Source organism: Phyllostomus discolor, chromosome 12 (assembly GCF_004126475.2).
Source record: "Phyllostomus discolor isolate MPI-MPIP mPhyDis1 chromosome 12, mPhyDis1.pri.v3, whole genome shotgun sequence".
Classification (NCBI taxonomy): Eukaryota; Metazoa; Chordata; class Mammalia; order Chiroptera; family Phyllostomidae; genus Phyllostomus; species Phyllostomus discolor.
The window spans coordinates 41819977-41844658 of NC_040914.2; the positions used below are offsets into that span (position 1 = coordinate 41819977).

At 61.7% G+C, this 24682-nt stretch overlaps 1 protein-coding gene across 3 annotated transcripts in view; it reads left to right on the forward strand.

Moving 5' to 3' along the window:
• Window positions 1-19750, forward strand: part of ACAN (aggrecan) — a 44430-nt gene extending 24680 nt beyond the window's left edge. The window contains exons 7-19 of one of the 3 annotated variants that reach the window (XM_036013153.1): window positions 967-1359; window positions 2104-2278; window positions 2747-2874; window positions 4131-4424; window positions 5237-5452; window positions 6014-6883; window positions 6944-9064; window positions 13249-13362; window positions 16255-16413; window positions 16860-16942; window positions 17786-17930; window positions 18485-18667; window positions 19283-19750. In XM_036013153.1, the coding sequence (XP_035869046.1) occupies window positions 967-1359; window positions 2104-2278; window positions 2747-2874; window positions 4131-4424; window positions 5237-5452; window positions 6014-6883; window positions 6944-9064; window positions 13249-13362; window positions 16255-16413; window positions 16860-16942; window positions 17786-17930; window positions 18485-18667; window positions 19283-19359 (4958 nt within the window). In that variant the 3' untranslated portion in view covers window positions 19360-19750. Of the gene's footprint in view, window positions 1-966; window positions 1360-2103; window positions 2279-2746; window positions 2875-4130; window positions 4425-5236; window positions 5453-6013; window positions 9065-13248; window positions 13363-16254; window positions 16414-16859; window positions 16943-17785; window positions 17931-18484; window positions 18668-19282 lie in introns of all 3 variants that reach the window. The other 2 variants (XM_036013152.1, XM_036013154.1) reach the window with 2 other exon arrangements.
• Window positions 19751-24682: the final 4932 nt, after the last annotated feature.

The following is a 24682-nucleotide window of genomic DNA, read 5'->3' on the forward strand; positions in this document are numbered from 1 at the left end:
GCTTTATTTGGAAAATATAGGCGAAGTGTTTTTTTGTCTTACATTTGACACAATCTAGGTAATAATCACAATCGAATGCGAATTCTTGGAGGGACAAACAATTGAATGAATGCAGAGTTGCATCAACTTTATATTAGAATTGGCGGCCGAGGAGCGACATAGCTCATTTCCTGTTAACTCTCACAGCCAGGTCTTAATGTGCAATAATGAGGATGTCTGCCCTGGCTGGTGTGGCTCAGTGGATTGAGCACTGGCCTGCGAACTAAAGAGTCACTGGTTCAGCTCCCAGTCAGGGCACATGCCTGGGTTACAGGCCAGGTCCCCAGTAGGGGGCGCATGAGAGGCAACCACTCGTTAATGTTTCTCTCCCTCTCATTCTCCCTCCCTTCCTCTCTAAAGATAAATAAATAAACTCTTAAATAATAATAAAAATAATGAGGATTTCCCCCAAAGCCTCTCTCAACCTTTCCATGGTCTAACCACCCTCTCTGAGTCAGCACACGCTGGTGGGTTTTCTCTTTATCGGTGATTAACCCGCTCGTTTCCGCCAGACCCTGAGATTCCCATGAGTCGTTCTCTCGTCTTTCATCCATGTCACGAGCTCCTTCATCCTCAGCGCGGTCTTCCCATGTCCCTTTATGAGAGGTTTACGTTGTCCCATTGGCTGCTCAGCGAGGTGCCCGGGGGGACAGACAGGTCAGGAGGCCGAGGGCATGGATCAGGAAGGGACCAGTTTCACAAGCAGCGCGACGATTGGTTGATGCCTCGAGCTATGACAGCTCCCCAGTCTTCTGCCACCTGGAGACCGTGGGGCCCCCTGTAGGGAACTGTCACCCAGACAAGGGGCCAGGCGCGCAGTGGGTGCTCTCCCTCCTGGCAGGGAAGGAGGCAGAGCCGGGGCTCCCCTTCCCCCTGTCAACCCCGGGCTGAGTTGCTAACTGGGGCTCGTCTTCGTGCCCCACCCAGGTGAAGACTTCGGGGACATCCCAGAAAACTTCTTCGGGGTGGGTGGGGAAGAGGACATCACCATCCAGACTGTGACCTGGCCGGACGTGGAGCTGCCCCTCCCCCGCAACGTCACCGAGGGGGAGGCCCGGGGCAACGTGATCCTCACCGTGAGGCCCGTCTTCGGCTCCCCCACGGCCCCGGAGCCCGAGGAGCCCTTCACGCTGGGTCCTGACCAAGAGGCCACCGCCTTCCCTGAGGCCGAGAGCGGGACTGGAGAGGCCACTGGGCCCTGGGCCTCGCCCGAGGAGTCCACGCCCAGCCTGGGCCCCTTCACCGGCGAGGACCTGGTCGTGCAGGTGACCGCAGCCCCGGGTGAGGCCGAGGTCCCCGGGCGGCCACGATTGCCAGGGGGTAAGTGCACCCTCCTGGGGTGGGGGGCCGGAGGGGCAGATGAAAGGGACTTGGCCTGGGGATCTACACCTTCACCTGTACCCGGGACCAGGGCCAGGCCTCCTCCCTCTCAGAATGCGTTGTCCTTATTCATGAGACAAAGGGGATCAGCCAGGCCAGGGATGCACATGCTCTGTGGCCACAAAGCATTTCCTTCACATGAAGTCGTAGGTGGGAACCAGTGTGTACGTCAGGCAGGTAAAGGAGCTCGTAGGGCCCAGGGAAGATGGAGAAGAAAACCAGGGCTCTTCTATCCAGGACCCTCCTGGCCCCGTCAGGCACCTCCACAGGATAGAACCACTGAAACCCACCACACACGGAGACTGGGGGGCCATTCCTGGCGCTGACCCTCCAGGCTCCTCAGACGACAGCCCACAGACCGCATCGAGCTCACCGCCTACTTCTACACAGCTGTGCACTCAGAATCATACTGCATTTTTCAGTAGTTGCAGGGCAGGGAGTCGTGAGAAGAAGAATATTTTGATACGTAATGAAAACTATATAAAATTCAAATTTTGAGGTCCGCATCGCCTGGGAGTGGGATCGGAAGTAGGAAAGGAAGGGGGGGAGGAAGGGAGGCTGCTCCTCAAGCAGCCGGGGTTCCCTCCGTGCCTACAGAGCCGTGGGGACCGGACCCATGGCATCCTGAGCCTGCTGTGTCTCCTCCTTTCTTTCCCTCCACCCCGCCCCCACCCCCGCCCCCAGGGGTCGTGTTCCACTACCGCCCGGGCTCCGCCCGCTACTCGCTGACCTTCGAGGAGGCCCAGCAGGCCTGCCTGCGCACCGGGGCGGTCATCGCCTCGCCGGAGCAGCTCCAGGCCGCCTACGAGGCCGGCTACGAGCAGTGTGATGCCGGCTGGCTGCAGGACCAGACCGTCAGGTGAAGGGCCCGCCGCCCCCAGCCCAAACCCAACCTGGGGGTCCAGCCAGGGGAGCCCCAGCCTGGCCCTGCAACCGAGACACAGCGGGCACCTGCTGCCCCGAGGGTTAATTAATGAACCAGTGGTTTCCTTCATTCCCGCACCCCCAGAACCGAGGCAAATTCAGAGAGGGTGAGGAAGGGCCCCAGGTGACATTACGTCCTAGGTTATTTCCCCTGAGAGACATAGAGAGAGAGACCCCCATCCTCAAGCCCCCCGGCCCCTTCCAGCCTGACCCAGTGCTTTTGCATGCAGTGGGCTCCCCTCTGAAGCCAGGGGCACCCCAGTATGAGGGGTTGCTTCCTGGTATGCATCCCCTTGGACAACCGCAGACCCTCCCCACCTGGTTCCCCAACTGGCCTAGCGGCCTCACCCTGCACCCCACGGCCCTGAACAGGCCCTCATCTGCCCCTCTGGCTTCCTTGCAGATACCCCATCGTGAGCCCGAGGACCCCGTGCGTGGGGGACAAGGACAGCAGCCCCGGAGTCAGGACGTACGGCGTGCGCCCGCCGTCAGAAACCTACGACGTCTACTGCTACGTGGACAAGCTCGAGGGTACGAGTCCCGTCCCTGCACTTCGGGGGGTTAGGGTTAGGGGGCTGTCCGGGGAACACAGGAAGGAGAGAGAGCTCCGCCCTCCGCCCACTCCCGGCTTTGTGGATCAATAAATCCCTCGTTTTAAAGATTTTATTTATTTTTAGAGAGGGAAGGGAGGGAGAAAGAAAGAGAGAGAGAAACATCAATGTGTGGTTGCTGGGGACCATGGCCCACAACCCAGGCATGTGCCCTGACTGGGAATCGAACCTGCGATGCTTTGGTTTGCAGCCCGCGCTCAATCCACTGAGCTACGCCAGCCAGGGCAAATCCCTCGTTTTAAATGCCAACCTGGACAGAGTCCCGACACCCACGGGCAGATCCATGGCCCTGAGGGGTCCGGCGGGAAGCACCAACAGGCAGAGAGACCTCTTCCCCAAACACTGTCCGAGCCTGTTGAACCACAGATCCTCAGCTTTCGCTTCGGGTCATTTATTTTAACTCCCGTGGAAATTGCCAGATCGCTCTTCCCCGGACCCCGGTTTGGGAAACGCTGGTGTTCTGGAAAGGTGTCAGCGTTGCCACCCGCTGACTGCGGGGCCCGAGGAAGCAATTGAGCTGTTCCAGGCCTGGGTGTGCTCGTCTGTGGAGCAGGCCCGACTGACCCCTCCGGGCAGGGGCTTTTTTGAGTATGACATGGGGTATGTGTGAAAAGTGCCTAGCACAAGGAGGTATTTATTCAGTAAATGTGAACCGCCTTCCCCCAAGTCAGACGGGCCCCCAGGTGCCATTCCGGGGGCCAGGACCCAGCCCGCAGCAGTGGTCACTGGCCCACGAGGAGGTCCCAGGTGGCAGGGTGGGCCCAGTCTGCAGTGTTCACGGTGCTCTCAGACAAGGGCTGTGGTGCAGGACTCACAGGGGGTGTAAGGGCACCCCGGGCGGGGGTTCCTGGCTCAGCAGGGGAGGGGGTGCCTAGGTGTGACTGGGGAATTTAGAACAGGCCACGGAGGGAAGGTAAGGGACCATCCCTTCTCAGTTGGGCTGCCGCTTTGCTGGTTTTAGCACTGAGAGTCCCGACTCCTGGGACATCCCAGTTGGTCACCCCATTTCCCAGTGGCCCAGGAGATCCAAGGGGGAGTGGTCCAACAGGGGCATATTTTCGGGCCGGGCGGGGTGTTTAACCTGTGCTGGGACAGGGGGTGTGGGCAGAGGCCACCTGCCCGCCCGTGGGGTCACTGAAGGGTCACTCACGCCAGCCGCCGGCCTCTGCCCCACAGGGGAGGTGTTCTTTGTCACCCGCCCGGAGCAGTTCACCTTCCAGGAGGCCCTGGAGTTCTGCGAGACCCACAACGCCACGCTGGCCTCCACCGGCCAGCTCTACGCCGCCTGGAGCCTGGGCCTGGACAAGTGCTACGCGGGCTGGCTGGCCGACGGCAGCCTCCGCTACCCGATAGTCACCCCTCGGCCGGCCTGTGGCGGCGACAAGCCAGGCGTGAGGACCGTCTACCTCTACCCCAACCAGACAGGCCTCCTGGACCCCCTGTCCCGGCACCACGCCTTCTGCTTCCGAGGTGCGTGGCCGCGCCGCTCCTCCAGTCCCTGCTCCCGCCCTGGGTGGGGGGGTGACTCCCTGGCATGGACCCCGCCTGGCTCCTGTCCTCTCTCCCTGTCCATCAGAACAAGGAAAAGGTCAGTCCCTGGGGGGGAGGGGGGGCAGGGCCAGCTCTGGAGCTAGCGGGACCTCAGGCTCCCACTCCGAGGCAGACGCATCCTCCCGAGGTTACCCGGAGACACGTCGAGAGGAGTGAGGGAGACCTTAGGCTCTCAGATCAGGCAGACTTGAAGTTCAACTGAGACTCTCGCTAAGCAGCTGTGTGACCCTGAGCGAGTCACTGACCCTCCCACTCCCTCTGCCTCGTCTGTGAAATCGTGATATAATAGTTGCGTTCAAAGAGCTGCCACTTACAAGCCACCGGCTGTGGGCAAGCCGCCTAATCCTGTGCCTTCGTTTCCCCATCTGTAAATGAGATCATGGTATCTGCCTCACAAGGCTGTGACGGGATAAAATGCTTCTGTGGGCAGAACACCTTTAAACCCTGCTTGGTGATATGATACCTGATGTAGAAGAGAGGCCCCCAGACCACCTGGAAATAAGGTGCCGATGGTGTGTGAATATTGATAGTGTGGTCGATGGCAATAGCTCTTATGAATGGGGGAGGTGGAAAGTGACCTCACTGGACTGCACGGGAGAGTTGGGTGGAGGCCCAGCGAGGTTCTAGCCCAGGTCTGGCTCCCCTCAGAGTCCCCCAGTTGCCCTCAAGAAGGGCCAGCCGGGATCCGCCCCTGGTAAGAAGGAAGGCTCACCAACGCGCATTCCCTGCAGGAGCCTCAGCTGCGCCCTCTCCAGGAGAAGAGGGGAGTAGCATGCCCACACCACCCTCGGGTGTGGAGGATTGGATCACCGCCCACGTGGAGCCGGGTGTGGCCGCTGTCCCGTTGGGAGAGGAGACGACGGCAGTCCCAGACCTGACCACTGAGCCAGAAAACCAGACGGGATGGACACCAGCCTACACCCCCGCGGGCGCTTTCCCGCTGCCAGGTCCGTGTGGCCTTCCCTGCCGCGGAGGGTTGGGGCTAGGTGGAGATTCTCGCACGCAGGCGAGCGTGAGCACCGTCCCGGAGTCTGATTCGGGGGGCGGGGCTTGGAGCAGCCTCTGAGGCTGTGCCTGTCTATCAAGCCACTGGGTGATGGCTTGTGCTGCTGGTCCCCCGACCACGCTGTGAGGACCGTGGGTTTAGGCAACTCAGGTGATGATGTGGAGGAACTTGAAGGGTGACCTGGTGACCCTCAGTGATAGGGCGCCCCCCCCACATCCGGTGGGGTGTATAGATGGCACCCCTTCCCGTCTCCAAGCACAGCCCGAGGGTGCTGCTGCGGAGTTCGCTGGTAGCTGCCCTTCCCCTTCCCTCCCTCCCTCCCTCCTCCTCCCTTTCCAGAGATACTGTGCGAGGTTCCATCAGGAAATGCCTGCACACGTCTCTGAGCTCTTGAGAGAAAAATTTTGCCAGGAAGGAATGGGATGCAGCTTCCTTGCAGCAGCTTGAAAAGGGGGTGGCATTACTGAATCCGCACCTCGTCTTTCTCACTCCTTTCCTGCAGGGGTCCCCGCTACAGGGCCTCCCACCGGTGCAGCCACCGAGGAGAGCACAGGCGGCCCGTCTGCCACGGAAGTGCCCTTGGTCTCGGAGGAACCATCCCCCTCGGAGACACCATCCCCCCCGGAGACGCCGTTCACCTCTGAGGAGCCGTCCACCCCCTCGCCCCCAGTGCCCAGCGGGATGGAGGTGCCAGGCTCGGGGGCGGCATCCGGGGCACCCGAGGTCAGCGGCGACTTCACGGGCAGTGGAGAGGCTTCAGGACACCTGGACTCCAGTGGGCAGCCTTCGGCGGGCAGTGCAAGTGGACTGCCCTCGGAGGACCTTGACTCCAGCGGCGCCCCCTCGACAGTGGGCTCGGGCCTGCCGGCGGGAAGTGGGCTGGCCTCCGGGGAGGAAGACGGAATCAGGTGGTCCAACGCTTCTCAGGTTGGTGGGCTGCCCTCTGGCGGTGAGGGTCTGGAAGGCTCTGCTTCTGGAGTAGGGGACCTCAGTGGACTTCCTTCTGGAACGGAGGGTCTAGAGACCCCTGCCTCTGGAGTAGGGGACCTGAGTGGACTTCCTTCTGGAGAAGGTCGAGACGTCTCTGCTTCTGGAGTAGAGGACCTCAGCGGACTTCCTTCTGGAATGGAGGGTCTAGAGACCCCTACCTCTGGAGTAGAGGACCTCAGTGGACTTCCTTCTGGAATGGAGGGTCTAGAGACCCCTGCCTCTGGAGTAGGGGACCTGAGTGGACTTCCTTCTGGAAGAGGAGGTCTAGAGACCTCTGGTTCTGGAGTAGAGGACCTGAGTGGACTTCCTTCTGGAACGGAGGGTCTAGAGACCCCTGCCTCTGGAGTAGGGGACCTCAGTGGACTTCCGTCTGGAAGAGAAGGTCCAGAAACCTCTGCTTCTGGAGTAGGGGACCTCAGTGGACTTCCGTCTGGACAAGGAGGTCTAGAGACCTCTGGTTCTGAAGCTGAGGACCTCAGTGGGTTGCCTTCTGGAAAAGAAGACTTGACTGGATCCGCTTCCGGAGCCTTGGACTTGGGCGGAATACCCTCCGGAACTCTAGGGAGTGGGCATGCTCCAGAAGCGAGCAGCCTGCCCTCTGGATTCAGCGGTGAGTATTCCGGAGTGGACTTGGGGAGCGGCCCGTCCTCCGGCCTGCCTGACTTCAGTGGGCTTCCGTCTGGGTTCCCGACCGTCTCCCTGGTGGACACCACGCTGGTGGAAGTGGCCACGGCCACCGCGGCAAGCGAACTGGAAGGGAGGGGAACCATTGGCATTAGTGGCGCTGGAGAAATATCCGGGCTGCCCTTCAGCGGGCTGGACATCAGTGGGGGAGCCAGCGGACTCCCTTCGGGAGCCGAACTCAGCGGCCAGGCTTCTGGATCTCCGGAAATCATCAGCGGGGAAACGTCTGGACTCTTCGATGTCAGCGGACGGCCGTCGGGACTTCCCGACATCAGCGGGGGGACATCTGGGCTTTTTGAGGTCAGTGGGCAGCCATCGGGGTTTCCGGGAGAAGCGTCTGCAGGGACCGAGCTCAGTGGGCTGCCTTCCGGACTCCCAGACGCCAGTGGAGACGTTTCGGGAGACCTCTTCGGCAGTGCTCGGCCGTTCGGCATGACCGACCTCAGCGGGGAGACGTCCGCGGTCCCTGACCTCAGCGGGCAGCCCTTGGGGTCGCCGGGCTTCAGCGGGACCACACCCGGAATGCCTGACCTGGCCTCCGGCACCCCGAGTGGCAGCGGCGAATCCTCTGGCATTACGTTTGTCGACACCCCTCTGGTGGAAGTGACCCCCACGACGTTCAAAGAGGAAGAAGGTTTAGGGTCCGTGGAGCTCAGCGGCCTCCCTTCCGGGGAGACGGATCTCTCGGGCACCCCCTCTGGGGTCGGGGATGTCAGTGGGCAGCCTTCCGGAGCCATCGACTCCAGCGGGTTTATACCCCAGCCTCCGGAACTCAGCGGCCTGCCGAGCGGAGTAGCCGAGGTCAGCGGAGAAGCCTCTGGAGCCGAGGCGGGGAGCAGCCTGCCCTCGGGAGCCTCTGAGGGCAGTGGACTCGCGTCGGGTCTCCCTACCGTCTCCCTCGTCGACAGAACTTTGGTGGAGTCTGTAACGCAGCCTCCCACGGCCCAAGAAGCAGGAGAAGGGCCCTCGGGAGTTTTGGACCTCAGTGGGCTGCAGTCCGGGCTGGTGGAGCCCAGTGGGGAGCCTCCGAGCACCCCGTATTTTAGCGGGGACTTTTCTGGCACCGTTGATGTGAGTGCGGAGTCCTCGGCAGCCACGAGCAGCAGCGGGGAGGCCTCAGGATTTCCGGAAGTTACTTTAATCGCTTCTGAATTTGTGGAGGGTGTTACCGAGCCAACCGTTTCCCAGGAACTCGGCCAGAGACCCCCCTTGGTGCACACCCCCCCGATTTTTGAGTCCAGTGGAGAAGCCTCAGCATCGGGAGACGTCAGTGGAGCCACGCCGAGGTTCCCTGAGTCTGGAGTAGAGGCGTCCTCGGTCCCGGGATCCGGCCTCGAAACATCTGCCTATCCCGAGCCTGGGGTGGGGGCGTCTGCTGCTCCCGAGGCCCATGGAGGGGCTTCGGGGTCCCCCGATCTGAGTGAAACCACCTCTGCCTTCCCCAGCACGGACCTGGGCGGGGCCTCAGGCCTGGACGCCAGCGGCAGCACCCCCGCCTTCCAGGAAGGACCCACGGAGGGCTTGACACCCTCAGGAGTGAGTGGAGAGCCGCTCCGTGGGACCAGCACCTACGACGTGGTCACAGAGACATCGGGCTGGGCTTCGGCCACGGCCACGGCTTCTGGAGACAGGACCGAACTCAGCGGAGACCCATCCGGTCACACCTCAGGGCTGGATGTTGTCATCGGCACCGGCGTCCCGGAGTTTGAACGGACCCCGCAGACCCAGCGCCCTGTAGAGGCGCGTGTAGAAGTCGAGTCCTCCAGCCCCCTGCACTCAGGAGAGGAGGTGCAAACAGCCGAAACAGCCACCTTCCTAACAGACGCTTCCACCCCAGCCTCTCCAGAAGGGACAGGAGAATCCGGGGCAACCACTACAGGTATTGTTGGCATCCCCCCCGCCCCCCGGTAACTATGTTTGTGCAGTTCAGATGGTAGCATAGTAGCAGGAGGCGGTGTAGATTCAAGGTTCTGAGCACCGCTCCCCCATGGGTTAGCTGTGCAGCCTCAGGCAAGTTTCTTAACCTCTCTGATCCTCAGCCGTAAAACGGGAATAGTCCCAGGGAAGATGCAGCAGCGTGTAAACATATCTAAAACAAACACTTAGCATCTCAGTGTGCACGCAGTACATGCTCATAAAAATCGGGGAGTGTTGCCGTTACAGCGATGTTACATCACGAGAACACGTATGTGGTGGCTCAGTCACGTGGACTTGGTACAGAGGGAGGGAAGGATGGCGGATTACACGGTGCCAGAGATGACACCCCCGCGCCCTTCCCACGGAGCGAGCGTGAGATGAGACAAGGAAGCTACTGGCGACATTTATGCCCAACTTTGTGCCGAGTTCAAACCAGCCCAGCTGAAGGAATGACAAAGTGTCGTTTTGGCTGAGTGGTGACTTTAGTCCCTGCGTCCCCGCCTGTACCCCGGTACCAGGGACTCCTCAGCCTTGTAGTGATTGTCTCACCTCCACCATCCCAGCACCGGCACCAGGAGCTGACCCTTTTCCACATTTTGCTCTGGGCTCGCTTGCATAGCTTGCATACCCCCAGGTGCTGAGAGATCTTTCCCAGTCAGAGACCCCGACCCCCAGAAGCCGAGGCCAGGTACCCAGGAGGGCCCTCAGAAACGTGCTGACCCCCACTCAGCCTCCTGAGCTTGGGGGACCACGTACCCCGACCTCGAGGTCTCAGAGGCTGCGCCATGTGCCAGGATGCTAGCTTCTCAGCGCTCAGCCTCTTCCTGGGGGTTGCAGCCCCCGCCAGGTCCTGTGCTAAGGATCCCTGTGGCGCTGGGACCTGCCAGGAGATGGCAGGACATGCCACATGCCTGTGCCCCCCCCCGGCCACACTGGCGAGCACTGCAACATAGGTAAGCCCCTCATCCGGGAGGGAGGGGACTCCTTCACCCCCAGAAGGAGCTGCAGGCGGCAGGCAGGACCGAGGTCCCCCGAGGCTCGGGCTCCTCAGGGAAGAGGAAGGAGAGAGAGGTGCAGTGACCCGTGGGGGCAGAAGTCATGAGAAAAACAGGGCAGGTCTTCCCAGGGTATCTGTTCTACCTGGCAGTTTAAGAGAAAAAAAAAAAGTCCGGCTAAGTAATGTAACTGGGATGTAGTTGGTGCTTTGTCCAGCCAAGGATTGTCTGAGGAGCAGGAAGCAAAATGCGCTTGAATTTTGAAGATGAAACTTGAGATTTCACAGAAATGTTGAAGGAGGGGGCCGGTCGTGCCTGGCAGCCCCTGGTGGGGTCACTCCGAGGGGCTGTGGTGCATCGTGGAGGGCAGACCTCCCCAGAACGTCCCCTACCTGCTTGGGGCCGGGCACGGTTTGGGTCCCCTCCTTGCCCTGAAGGAAATGACACAGACTGTACTTGTCATTGAGGGGTCAGCATTCTTGGCTACAGGTCAGGGGTGACCCGGCGACGCCCTGCCCCTGAGCACACACCACCCAGGGGTCTCGGCTGGTCCTTAGCTGTGGGCCAAGTAGCTTGTGGGACAGGCGAGGCTCTGGGGGGATCCTCTGATTGGAGGTGCTCCCCCCCCCCCCCCCCCGCGACACCAGATGACTAGAATCGACCTGTGGTTCCCATAGGGCTGCTGGGGGTGTGATGTGTGTGTGTGAGACGCAGCTCAGGGAGGATTCTGAGTGAGGGACACTGGTTCCCTCTCTTACCTGTCTTCCGTCACCTGGTCTGTGTGTCGCCCAAATCTGTCCCATCCTCCATCTGCCACCACCCGGTGGGCGGTCCCCCACTCTGCGTTTGCGCACAGTAGGGCCCAGACAACGCCTCTCGTGATTCCAGAAGTCGGGCCACGTCCTAACTGCCCTTCACAGAAAGAGGTGGCGATGCAGGGCCAGAGTGGCCAGTGAGGACGCCCCGCACGGGACCCTCAGCCCTCTTCCTGCTGCCGGAGCTGCTCCTGGCCCCTCCCCCACTAAGCTGCCCCCGGGGCTCCCCCAGGCTGTCGGGCCTTCAAGATCGCCACCCGTCCTTCCCTCCTCGGCCGTGACTCCGGGGCCCTGTGCAAAACCGCCACCTTCTCAGATTCTGGGCCTTGGCCAAACGCAGAAGGAAACACGATGCTGCCCCCTGGGACCTTGGGCCACCTGAGGGTGGGTGATGTGAAAAAAGCTGCTGGGACACCCGGAGGCCACCTGGCCTGGCCTCCCTGCGGGCCTCCACCTCTCCCGCCCTCTCCTCCGTGGCTGGCCAGGAGCCCCCCTCCCACAACCAACCAGTCCACAGCTGGCTCTCCTCCCCACAGACCGCCCCGTCCCCTGCTCTATACAACTGCTTTGGCGCCTACATTTGCCTAATCCCCCCCTCGCCCGGCGCTTCCCATCTTCCGTAATGACGCTAATGGTCAAAAGAGAACCCGGCGCTTCCCCGTAGCAGGAGAGCCGCCGCCCCCAGCTTCCGCCCGGCCCGCCGGCCTGACCTATTGCTGCTACTGCTGCTGCTGGGAATCCAAGTGCATGCCAGAATGTCCTTCAGCTCCTCCTGCATTCTGGGTTTGCTTAGGACCGTCCCAAAGGCGGAACGGTCGGTGTCTGGTCCATGGTGTGCACTCCCCCGAGATGACGTGAAGAACCAACCGCGTGGGAAGAGGAGGTGCCTGGGGACTTGAGATTTTCCGGGCTACGCCATGCACAGACCGAGCTCTGGTCCAGATGCTGTCTGCTAGGCCCCAGCGAAAAGCATCCGGAAGAAAGTGCCTTCTCATCAGAGGACTGGCTTTAAGGCGTCGTCTGTTCTTGTGGGTAGCAGTGGGTCCGGAGGCCCAGTAGAGGACACCCCTGGTGACGTCACGTCTGGAAGGTTGCATGAACACAGAGAGGGGCGCGTCCCCAAGCGGAGCCCCGGGAGCTGGTGGAACCCGTTCACGGCAGATGCTCATGGATTTCCCGGGAAGGGGAGCTTCCCGGCCCCTCGTATCCCACTCCCAGGGGACGCAGCCCGGGAGGAAAACCAGCAGGAGGCTTTGGAGTACAAATGCAGAGTTCTCTCCGGCTTCTCAGAAAGATGCAGAAGGCCCAGATGAGGAGACTCCGTGCTTACCGTGGCCAGTGGAGGAACATGTCAGGCAAAGGCCAACGACTCCCCAGTCCCGGTCCCACGAAGACGTCGGATCAGGAAGAACAGAAGGGACGAGCATGCCTGGGAGGGAGAGGCCGACGGGCGCCTGCCTGTGTCCCAGGCCGGTGTGGGTGGGCGGCCACTCACTCAATACCCAGCCGGCTGCAGGAGCTGCTCTCTCCCACCACCCAGCCCGGAGCCGCCCCAGACGTGCTGCCTCCTCAGAGTTGCCCACATTCCACTCAAAGGAGACTGAACAGGGAAATGCTGGGCTGGGTTTCCGTCACTCCCCGCCCCCCCGCCCCCGCAAGAAAACAATGCTGGATTCATCTTCACAAGATGCTCTAGGATCTTACTCACTAAAGGCAAGACCAGTGTCTGCAACCCCCAGAGTGTCCATGAATCCCGTGCAAACACGCCCCGCTGCCACCCTCTCTGGGTTCCGCCCTCTGCCGACCGCCCACGCATCCCAGCGCCGCGCAGTCCTGCCCCGCTCCCGAGGCGCGCAGCCACAGAGGAAGGGAGGAGGAGGAAGAGTCCTAACCAGCTCCAAGCACTTGACTTCCGGTGGCCTTGCTCACTGCTGTGGTGAGCCAAGTCAAACTGGCCATGGCTTTCTGAAACCCTCACGAGAGAAGGCGTCTTGGAGGAACTCCGTGTGCATTCTCGCCAGTGAGAGGCATCTGGCTTTAGAAGCACCGAATCTCTTCGCCCGCTGGGCGGCCAGGCTCCGACGCTCCACGGGCCCGTCGAGAACCACACGCATGCACAAGAACCCCTGGTGGGCCTTTGGCTTCAGCACTCCAAGACGGTGGTGGCAGCAGCAGCGGCAGCAGCAGCAGCAGCAACGGTGCTTAGGAAATGCAGCCGCCCCTCCCGGGGCTCTGGAGAGCTGCAGGGCCGGCTGGCCGCCCATCCAGAGGCTGCGGTGCTTGTGAGGCTGGAGGTGCCGGCGGGCGTCCTAATGGTGGCCCTTGGTTTCTTGCAGACATTGATGAGTGCCTCTCAAGCCCTTGTCTGAATGGAGCCACCTGCGTGGATGCCATCGACGCTTTCACATGCTTATGCCTTCCCAGCTACCGAGGGGACCTGTGTGAGACCGGTACGGCCGTCTCGGCTTCAGCTAATGTGACTAACGGCTGCACACTCCCCCCCACCCACCTGCCCGCCTCCTCCCTCACCCTTCCCTTCTAACCACAGGCTCCAGGCCCCCGGCTGGGGCCAACTCAGGGGCCACCGGGAGCAGTCTGCCCCGCCCTCCCCCCCACGCACTCCCACTCCTTCTCTGGCCACTCCCCGTGAAAACCCACCTCTGAGGCATAGGCCAATCTGGCCGCAGGAGAGATGCGCAGCCCGGGCCAGCCTGCACTTCCAAATGTGGGGCTCCTGGGGGGACCTTGACCACACTAACCTGCTCCAGGGCTCCCAGGCCGGCAGGCGCCGCCGTCCAGGCCGCTGCACGCGTGAGACTGAGAGGACAGAGTGCAGTGTGTGCTCCTGTCTGGAAGGAAGCTGTGGGTGGGGGTAGTAATTGGCTCTCACTCCGGATGATGGCCACGGAGCTTCCTCGTATGGTCAAGGGATGTGTCATTGCTGCTTCATTGCCTATGGGACCGTGGCCTCAGGAGCCACGGTGCCATGCTGGCCAAGCTGCCGTCCTCTTCTCCTCTGGCACACGCTGTGGTTTGTCTGCCTGAGAGCCCCCACCCGCCTCACCAGCATGCTCGGTCATGCATGAACAGGGACCGCTGCATGCCACCTCCTCCTCCTCACCACCGTGACAGCTGCCAATCAATGCCACTCAGGCCCACACTTCTTTCTCCCTCCCCTGCGCCAGGCAAAGGGCTGGCCAGAGAGAACAGAGGCTCATGGCACGGGGCAGGGGCCGAGGGGACTTGCCGGCCCCTCTGCTTCTGCATCCGGGCCGGGCTCTGCCCAGGGGGGCTGCGTGCCGGGCCGCGCCCCCAACCCCCTCTCCAGGAGCCCCCAATCCTGGATCCCACCTCCGAGTGGGGGAGGCGAGACTCAGGGTTGCTCGCAGTAGCTGGGGCCTGCACACAACTGGAAGTATGCAGGGGCTTCAAACCGTTTTTAAGGAACCCTCAGGCTGGACTTGCCAGAAACTTCCAGGCAGCAGCCGACGCCCTGGGGGCCTAGGCTGTGTGGGGGGCAGGTCTGGATCGCTTGCTCCTGGGAGGCACCACCGAGGTCACATGCCGGCGGAGGGACTTGAGGCATCTGCAAGAAAAGGCCTGAGTCCTCCTCCTCCCTGCAGCCTCCCACCCTCCACTCTCACCCCAAGGCCCCAAGGCCCACCCATGGGGTCGTGGCTGGGGTGGCAACGTATTTGTCATCGGAGAGAAGGGTCTGGAAGCTCCCTTACAGCCAAGGGCTCTCGGGTGCCAGGCTGGGAGAGGAGGTGCCCTGAGGGAGGGCACGCAGGGCGATCACAGGGCGCCGCATCGGATGGGGCAGGGAGATGGCGCCAGAGCTGCCCAGCCAGCCCTGGTCCTGGTGGCCAGCTACACAGGGCTGCATCTCTCCTCCCGTTCCAGTCCTGAGCCCCCTACCCCCACCCTATGGGTCCTCGTGCCTCATGCCTCGGCTCCCTTCCTCCCGCTGCTCCCAGCCCTCCTGCAATGCCGCTGCTGCTTCCCCCAGGGCCTCCCTCCCGCACCACCTGGCCAGCCACCCACCCACACGCACAGCCTCCAGCTTTGCCTGCCCAGCTCAGCTCAGCCCGCAGACACGGCTGGGGCCCAAGAACGGCCCCCACAGCCAGCCCCAGGGTGAGATGGGGGCCACCCATTTCTGAGGCCTCCCTGCCCTCCTTCTCAGGAGGCCTTGGCCGCAGGGGGCCCCCTGCGGCATCCTCCTTAGACCTCCGGCCGCTCTGCCCCTTTCTCCTCGGCCTGCTGGCCTCCCACTCTGTCCGCTCTTCCTGACTGTGTCTCTTCCAAACCTGCCTCGCCCGCCCCCCCCGCCCCTCCCCGCTGGGATGGCCAGACTCTCCAGGAGGCGGCCAGGCAGCCTGAGGGGACCACGGCTCTAGGCTCAGCCCCAGGGCCCAGGGGGACAGGGAAGAGAGGGTCTCGGAGTGCCCTCCGCCCAGGGCTGTGCTGGCAGATGCGTGACCGTGGGCTCCAAGGGGACCCCGGCCCGTACAACACTCCCACCAGGCCAGCAGAAAGCCTCCGAGGTGCTGTCGCTGCCAGCGGAGTTGGAAGGACACTCGTATAGTGGCTCTCCCAAGCCTGAGCAAGCGGCTGCAGCCTCTGGCTGGCCCTGGAGCCCCAACCAGCCCATCTTCCGGAACTCAGAACCCACTGCCAACGTAACTCTGGGAGGAGAGAGCCTCCTCCCCGCTCCTCTTCTGCCTCCTAGAAATAAAATGCCTGGCCGGCCGGGACCCCCGGCGTTGCCGTCTTGCCCTCCAAGGGGTGTGCTCAGCCGGAGCCGCCCCCGATGGACGGACTGAGCTCTGCGTCCTCTCTGGACCCAGAGCAGACGCATTTCTGGTCCTCTGTGCCCACGGCAGGCGCCACTTCTTGCCTCCAGCTCCGCCTGCTGTTGCTGCTGCTGCTGCCGCGCCTTCACACACCTCCCCCAAATCCCCTCTCCCAGGGACCCCCAGGGCCTTCGAGCCATGTTTTGCCTTAAAGCTTCACACCTCCCCCCTTCCCACCTTCTTTTTCTTGGCCAGCTGAACTCGGCCAGGCCTGCGGAGCAGGCATGGACCGGGGAAAAGCTTTGGGGGCAGGGGGTGGGCGGCGTGGCATCCAGGAAAGACAGGGTCCCTGAGGCTCCAGGGGCCAGGCCCAGGCCTCCCTGGCCTCCAGATCCAGCCTCCATCCAGCAGGGCCTCCCCTCTCCTTTGAGGGCGGGCGTTGAAGACAGGCAGAGTGTGGGAATCGGCGCTGTGTGCGAGCTTGGCAGCCGCCACCTTCCGCCCTCCGCCCGGCCCCGCCCCTCACGCGCCGGACCTATGTTGCAGACCAGGAGCTGTGCGAGGAGGGCTGGACCAAGTTCCAGGGTCACTGCTACCGCCACTTCCCCGACCGCGAGAGCTGGGTGGACGCCGAGAGCCGCTGTCGCGAGCAGCAGTCCCACCTGAGCAGCATCGTCACGCCCGAGGAGCAGGAGTTTGTCAACAGTGAGCCTGGCGGGGTCTCCAGAGAGGAGAGTGGGTGGTCGCACGGGCCAAGGGGGTTGCTGGTCCGGAGCCCACAGGCCTGGACCCAGCGCGGCTGCAGGGGTGGGGGCGGGGAGGGGGGGCGCTCTGCGGCCCGAGCTCCCTGAGTGAACCGGAAAGAGGAGAGGAGTCTTTGGGACCAAGGGCTCCCACGGCGCCCAGGACAGCCCCACAGTGCCTGTCACAGCCCCAGAATAACCGGGGACTGCCACCAGCCCGTGCCAGCTTGGCGAGGGGTTCCGAAGGCGCTGAGACCCCCGTCAGGGCCTCAGAAGGAGGCGGCATGCTCCTCGGAGCCCACCCACGTCCTGCCCCCTCCTCCACCCCCTCTGCCTCCATGAGCCCAAGTTTCGCGGACATCCCCAGGGGGCTCCGGGCCACACCCAACACCCGTGTCCCCTCCACAGACAATGCCCAAAACTACCAGTGGATCGGCCTGAACGACAGGACCATCGAAGGGGACTTCCGCTGGTCAGATGGACACTCCTTGGTGAGTTCTGCCAGGGGCTCCAATGACAGGGGGCAGCTGATAAAGACCCCCAGAGAGAGACGCATTCAAACCACATGCAAACCCTCCCCGAGCGAGCAGCTGCTGGACCGGCCCGGCCCTCGGTGCAGGGAGGGGGTCGCATGCATCTCTCTGCCTTCGGCCGCCGGCCCGGGGCTGGGTGAGCTGAGCAACGGAAGGGGAGGGAAGTGGACGGCAAGGAAGGAGCGAGGGCAAGCCATCCCGGGGGATGTGTGCAAGCGTTAAGGGGGGGCTCCCTGGAAACAGAGGGCTTGAGGCTGCTCAAGGACGCACACAGACAGACAGGCAGCACCACAGATGCCAAACGGACAACATGCAGAGTGAACACCGTCTCTCCGTGAAGGACCTCCGGGGAGGCTTCCCCGGAGGGGTGACCACGGCCAGGGTCACGGGCGAGGGATCAGTTACACTATGGGAAAGGCGGGGGGCATCTGTCTGTCATCCCGGGGCCGGGCCAGAGGGAGGAGCCTGGGGAGGCCGAGTACACTTGGCAGCCACGTGTCTGCCACCCCAGTGCTGCCCAAGCGAGGCAGCCTGCGTGCCCACCCCCTGCTGGCCTCTGTGGAGCCCCGGGGCGGGGGGATGCCACCAGCTCCTTAACAGGAACCGTGACACCTTGTCCTTGGGAGGGGCTGAGAAGGACCACAGCTAGGACAATCCCGACCAGGCTCCCAGCAGCCTTTGCACCGCTGCCAGAAGACACAGGCGATGGGGGCGGGGCTCGAAAGGGAGGGAACCCCGGGGGTCAGCCCCAGCCATGAGGCCCCTGCCCGCCCTCACCGCTTCCCCCCTCCCGGCCCACAGCAATTCGAGAACTGGCGCCCCAACCAGCCCGACAACTTCTTCGCCAGCGGGGAGGACTGCGTGGTGATGATCTGGCACGAGAAGGGCGAGTGGAATGACGTGCCCTGCAACTACCACCTGCCCTTCACCTGCAAAAAGGGCACAGGTGAGGCGGCCTGGGAGGGGCCCGGGAGGCGGAGTCACCACGCTAGGTCCCTGCTGTGTGAGGGGCACGGGGGCCAGCCACCTTGTCTCCTGGCGGCGGAGGTCACCTCAGCGCCACCCAGCAGACCAGAGCCGTCCCGGGGGGCGCCTCCCAGAGCCAGCCTCCCCGGCAAGGGCAAGTCCACTCTGGGGACCATCCGGGTCCCATCATCCCCCGAACCAGGATGTTTAGACGGTGTGCCTGGCTCTCGCCCTCTTTCCCTGCCTTCCCTGCCTCCCTCCTTTTCTTTTCCTCCTCTCCTTAAGACCCTCCTTGCATTCCCTTCCGGCTGCTCTAAGTCGGCCAGCAACCCAGCTGGCCTCCCGACTCTAAGCGCGGCGTGCCAACGCCTCTCGGTCGGCAGCCCGGGCTCACGGCCGGGTGTCCCGGCTCCAGGCTGTCTCACCGCAGCCAGAGGGGGCCAGACACTGGCTCATCCTCGTGGGCAGGGGCGATCACAAGAGACCCCCCCTCCCCCCCCTGAGGCCCCTGTCTGAAGGCTGTCCGCCCCGCAGTGGCCTGCGGAGACCCCCCCGTGGTGGAGCACGCCAGGACGTTCGGGCAGAAGAAGGACCGCTACGAGATCAACTCGCTGGTGCGGTACCAGTGCATGGAGGGCTTCGTCCAGCGCCACGTGCCCACCGTCCGGTGCCTGCCCAGCGGGCACTGGGAGGAGCCTCGGATCACCTGCACGGACCGTGAGCATCATCCCTATCCCCCCTGCTGGGCTGGGCACAGCATTACAGCCCACCCGCCTGTCCCCCCACCTCCGCAGAGCACCTGGGGATCCTAAACCCACACAGGCAGCACTGTCCGCAGACAAGGCCACCTGTCACTGCACCCCCGGCCCCCCCCCAAGAAGGAGAAAGCAGGCAGCCCACTTTCCCTTCCAACACGCACCCGAAGCCCCTTAGCCCAAGTCAGTTCAAGAGCAATCAAAAGCAGGAGGCAAGCCCTGGCTGGCATAGCTCAGTGGATTGAGCGCGGGCTGCGAACCAAAGTGTCGCAGGTTCAATTCCCAGCCAGGGTACATGCCTGGGTTGCAGGCCACGGCCCCCAGCAACCGCACATTGAAGTTTCTCTCTCTCTCTCTCTCTGTCTCCCTCCCTTCCCTCTCTAAAAATAAATAAATAAAATCTTTAAAAAAAAAACCAGGAGGTAGAGAAAAATAAAAAGCCTCAGGCTGCCTCCACTAGCCCAGGTTCCTGCAGGGAGGGCGGCCCGTACAGAAGGGGCCAGACAGGCGGGGCGAGGCTGGGCGGGCCCGCTCCCGTCCCAGGGCTCACAGTGACCTTTCCCTCTCCCCACCACAGCCGCCGCCTACAAGCGCAGGCTACAGAAGCGGAGCTCCCGGCCGCCCCGGAGGAGCCGCCCCAGCGGGGCCCACTGAGAGGAGCGCCCAGGGGGGACGCGCCCAGGATGCTGAGCCCAGTGGCCTCTCCAGCCTGACGCCCCACTCGGACGGTGTCCCCTTCCTGCCGCTTTCTGCCGTATAAGGAATTCCATTAAAGAAGGACGAGATTCAATCCCACACTGTGTACGCACCCACCGACCCACCCGCCCGCCACACACCCCCCCAGAATTGCCAAAAAAAAAAAAAAAACGCATCTGACTTTCCCCCCAAATGCCAAAGCCGAGCCAACGTATTGTACCCCGAGGACCGAGTCTAGAGACGTTTCTTCATTCTCCCGATGTGCCTTTCCGGGGACCAGTGCAGGGACAGGGGGAGCAGGGAGGGGTTAAGTTAAATAAAGAAGATTATTTTTTGTTTGCTGACTTTATCGAAGAGCAGTGCAATCGTCGGTTCTTTGGCCTCCAGGGAGAGCTAGGGAGGAGGCAGGAGGGGGCGGGCGCAGCTGGGAGGGGCGGAGGCCCAGGGCTCGAAGAGCTGGGGACCACAGCTGAATGTACCGGAGGAGGAAGGCCGCGGCCTCTGTGTGGGGAGGTGCCAGGGGGCGGGCCGGAGGGCGGGCGGGCAGGAGAGCGCCATGGAGGACTCTCCCACCCTCCCGGGGGTTGGGCTCCTTCCAAGGGTCCCTCTTCCAGGTCCTCTCACCCGGGCTGCCACCCTGGCAGGTGTCACCGCTCTCGGCAGGGCTGGGTGGGGGGACACTCCCTTCCCTGTGGGAGGGCCGCACCCCCCTCCCGCCCCCTGCCCTCCCCCACCCCCCGGGACCGTGCAGGCACCAGGGTTCCGTGCACCTATTTATATTTTTGAAAATTGAAGATGATGATGATTATAATAATAAAGACATTGGAAGAGATCTATTTCTTTTCCCTTTTTTTTCCTTAATTTTTATTTTATTTAAGGAGAGGGTCACCAGGGTCTAGGGTCAACAAAAGGGGCCCTTAGGAATGGTGGCCGTGGAGACAGGTTTCGATCAAAGAACCCCAAGCTGGTGTGAATCCTGGCTGTTCAGAGAGCCCGGGGCAGCCACCTCTGGTGCGCTTTAATTTTATGAGGGTACAGGTGGGTTTGATGGAGTGTGTGTGTGTGTGTGTGTGTGTGTGAGTGACAGTCGCCGGGTCACTGGGTATCAGTCACACTTTGCCCCCATGGAGGTGAGCCCCACAGTGCAGGGCAGAGGAGGGCTGGGGTGGAGGAGAGGTTCACAGCACCAGGCACTGTCCGGTCAAGCCCACAGACCGAACTAAGGACAACATACAGACTCTTTCCACCGAGAGCAGGGGGAGGAGGAGAGGGGCGTCCGCCCCCCTTCCCCAGGACCTCACACAGACGCCTGCAGCCCCCACCTCCTCAGACGGGCAGGGGACTGCTACAAGGCTCAAAGCCCAGCCCCGAGTCCCTGCATGTCCTCTCCCCACCCCCTCCCCCGGGGCTGAGGTGGAGTGAGAGCTGCATCCACCATGCCCTGACCCCTGTGTCCCTGCCCCTCTGGACACCAGCCTCCCCCGGGCAGGGAGAGGGGCTGGACCAGTGACGGCAGAGAGTCCTCGCGAGCCCACGCAGCTCACACGTGCCAGAGGACAGGGATAGGATCATACCTGGTTCAGGGAGCCTTGGGGTGTCCACTGGAGCAAAGGGAGGCTTTGGGATCTGCTGGACTTATAAAAATAGTAAATTTTTGTTTAAATTTTAAGTTGAGAAGTATAAAAACATCGGAAAATTCCCCCCCCCCCCCACCAATAGGGAAAATGAGCCACCCAATAAATACAGCCCGCGGGGCGCTGGCCCTAGCGAGCGCGGCAACAGCAGACACCGTACTGAGGCTCTGAGCTTCTGGAAAGCCAAAGCTCCGGACGCCCCGCTCCAGGGGCCCGCAGGTGGGGCGCGGGCGGGCCACAGGGTAGTGGGCACCGCCGGCGGCCGGCCAGCCAGCCGGCGTCGCAGCGGTCCAGGCCACGGAACTTCCAGGCGGTGAAGAGCTGGCCCACCTTGGTGATCTGGGCGCCGTCCTCCCGGCAGGCTGCCTTTGCCTCCGGGAGGGTCAGCCTCTCTGGATGCTCCAGGTAGGACACCTGCCCTGGGGGAGGGCGGCGTGTAAGGGCTGCGGACCGCCAGAGGAGAGGACAGCCGGGCCTGCAGCCAGGTCAGCCCGGCCAGACGTCAGCAAGCAGACCCCGAAGATCTGTCTGCGCCCAAGGAGCCACCATGCTGTGGACATGGGCTCGGACAATTTTGAGGGGCACCTTCCCAGGCCTCACCCTCTCGGAGAGCTTCCTCCCACCTGCCACTAGGGGGGGGGAGGCGTGGCTTCTGTCAGGTCTGAACTCCCCCAACGCTTCCGTCATTGCACTCTAGGGGGCGCCCCATGCAGCCTGGACCAATGAGCGTCTCAGGCTGGCCTAATCTTCGCCGGAGAACCTAGATGTGTCCGGGAGTTTTCTAGATGCTCGGGTATGGCTCTGAATCACTTTCTGTTTTCCCTTGACTGTCTTCCCATGAAATGAGCCGCTTTTGAGGGCAGACTGGGTTTTATTTGTCTGTGACGCCCAGGGCCCACCCCGCCCAGGCCCCAGCCACGCACAGGCAGCGCTCAAGCGGCGCTCGCTGAATAAGTAGTCGGGTGATTGGCGTGAACCGCAGCATCCAAGCCCTCAAACGCAGCCACACGCGCTTCCACGTCTGCAGTGCTGCAGGCGGAGGTCCCCCAGGGCGGGCAGAGGGGGCTCAAAGCTCCCCACGCCCACCCACAGGCGGTGCTCAGCCACCCCACTCACCCTTGAGGGTGGCAGCGAAACAGAACGCGTCGTAGCGGTGCGGGCGGTGGTGGCGCGGCCATAATTTGTTCAGCCCTGGCTGGTGTGGCTCAGTGGACTGAGCGCCGGCCTGAGAACCGAAGGGTCACTGGTTGGATTCCCAGTCAGGGCAGGTGCCCGGGTTGTGGGTCAGGTCCCCAGTAGGGGGCGCTGATTTTCTCTCCCTTTCTCCCTCCCTTCCTCGCTCTCTAAAAATAAATAAATAAAATCTTTACAACATGTTTTAAAGAAAATCTCCTGCCCCAAGCTATGTAGCTAGGAAGAGGCAAAATTAAGATTCAAACTCATGTCTGTCTAACCCCAAAGCCCCTTGGCACTGGGGAGAGGCCAGGGGAGGTCACATTTTTAGGCTGGATCCTGACTAAGGGGCAGCACTTGGGGAAGAAGTGAAAGAAGTGATTGTCCTTAAATGCACTGGGGTCCATCCGAGGGGCCGGCAAGCACTGAGTCACGGAATCATCTCTTCCGCTCGCCTTAGGAGTGAGGCTGGTCTGTGCAGGGGCCCAGGTGGGGAAACAGAGGCTGGCTCCATGCCCAGTCCCCTCATCCCAGCCTGGAACCTGCATTTCACCGAGGGAGCCAGGGCATGTCTTGCTCACCCTTTGAAGCAAAGAGCCAGACCGGGGAGGCCACCCACCTTCGCCATGGCCCAGGTCTGGGCCGTGGGGACGGTGGGAGTAGTAGAAGCCATGGTAGAAGGGCAGGCTGCAGGGCAGGGGAGCCAGAGCAGCAGGCCCAGGAGCAGCGGGCCCACGGCGTTGCACACAGTGGCAGTGCCAGTGTGTCCCGGGCAGGGCTGTGGCCCGGTAAGCAGGAAAGAAGAGAAAAAAACAGGCCAATTAGCCCTGGCTGGTGTGGCTCAGTGGATTGAGCACCAGCCTGTGAACCAAAAGGTTGCTGGTTCAATTCCCAGTCAGGGCACATGCCTGGGTTTTGAGCCAGGTCCCCAGTAGGGGGCGCATGAGAGGCAACCACACATTGATGTCTCTCTCCTTTTTCTCCCTCCCTTCTCCTCTGTCTAAATATAATAAATAAAATCTTTTAAAAAACAATCTGACCCTAGGGTGAAGTCATCTTCTTCTTAACACAGGGGACAGTCTTCACAACTTCATCTGACTCTTAGTGTGTTTTTTTTTTTAACCTCACCTGAGGATATGTTTATTGATTTTAGAGAGCGGAAAGGAGGGAGAGAGACACACACACACAAACAAACATCGATGTGAGAGAAACATTGATTGCTCACCTCCCAGATGCCCTGACTGGGAATCGAACCTGTGTATGGGGCGACTCTCTGACCAACTGAGCCACCCGGCCAGGGCCTGACTCCTAGTGTTACCAGAAAACTTTATGTTGTTGAGTTCTATGAAGCAGTTAAATGAGGCATGCAGGCGTCCTGCCCTCTGCAGATATATCGCGTCCGTGAGCCAGGATGGTGAGAATCTGGGTGTCGAGAGTTGGGAGAATTTGGGAGGAGGAAATGCAGTACTGTGCCATCTATTTCATTCCTGAGCTCTGGGTGGTTGCCAGCAAGAGTCTGTACAGTGAGGGACACCTGTCATCACAGTAAAGAAAGGTATCTCCAGGATTCCTAAGTCACCATTTACCTTAAGAAATTCACACATCGCTAAGGTTTGAGGATCTTAAATTGCTAGAAGTCTTGTCGCAGTCACTCCATGACATGTGGTGCTGGGAAAAGTAGCCACTGGACCGATGTCATTCCATGCTATCCTGACAGTGGCCCCCTGTCATTCTCACCAGTCCCGAGGGAGGTAGTTCACGGCTCAGCAACATGCCCTGGTGTCCTCCAGCAGTCCCCTCAGTCGAGGAGAATTTTACTCTCCCTACTTAACCCACAGGTGAACAGAGGCACAGAGACGTGGAGCCACCACGCCAAGGCCACACAGCCAGGAGGCAGGAGAGGCAGGACTGGGTCCGACATTTTGCAGCCAACCACCCACAGCAGTCTGTCATATTGACGGACTGCTTCCTGCTTATTGACGCACCTTCATGGATGTCACCGCCCAGGAACCTTGCAAAGCAACAATTATTATTCCTATTGTACAGACAAGAAGACCGAGGTTCAGAAATACTAGGTTGCTTGGCCACCTGGATTCGGTTTTGGCTCCACCCACTTACGAAAAGTCTGCCCCTGGCAGGAGTCACTGAGCCTCACTTTCCTGGTCTGACAATGGGAGTCATGACAATAACCACCAGGAAATGTGTGTGAAGGTTAAGGGAGGGCGGGTCTGCAGAGTCCTTAGACTACCACCAGGTAGGGCGGGGGCAGCACTCAACAATAGTCGCGTTACTATGGGGAACGGGTTACAAAGTGAACTTTCTCTTACTTTCCCCTCTCTGGTTGTCTGGGAGAGAAAGCAATTCCCTTCTTTACAGATGGGGAAACCGAGGCCAAGGCTTTGCCTTTGGCAAATAGATGGAAGTGAGAGAAAATTGAGGTCTCCTGATGGATCAGCCTTCTTTGCTTTTCCCAG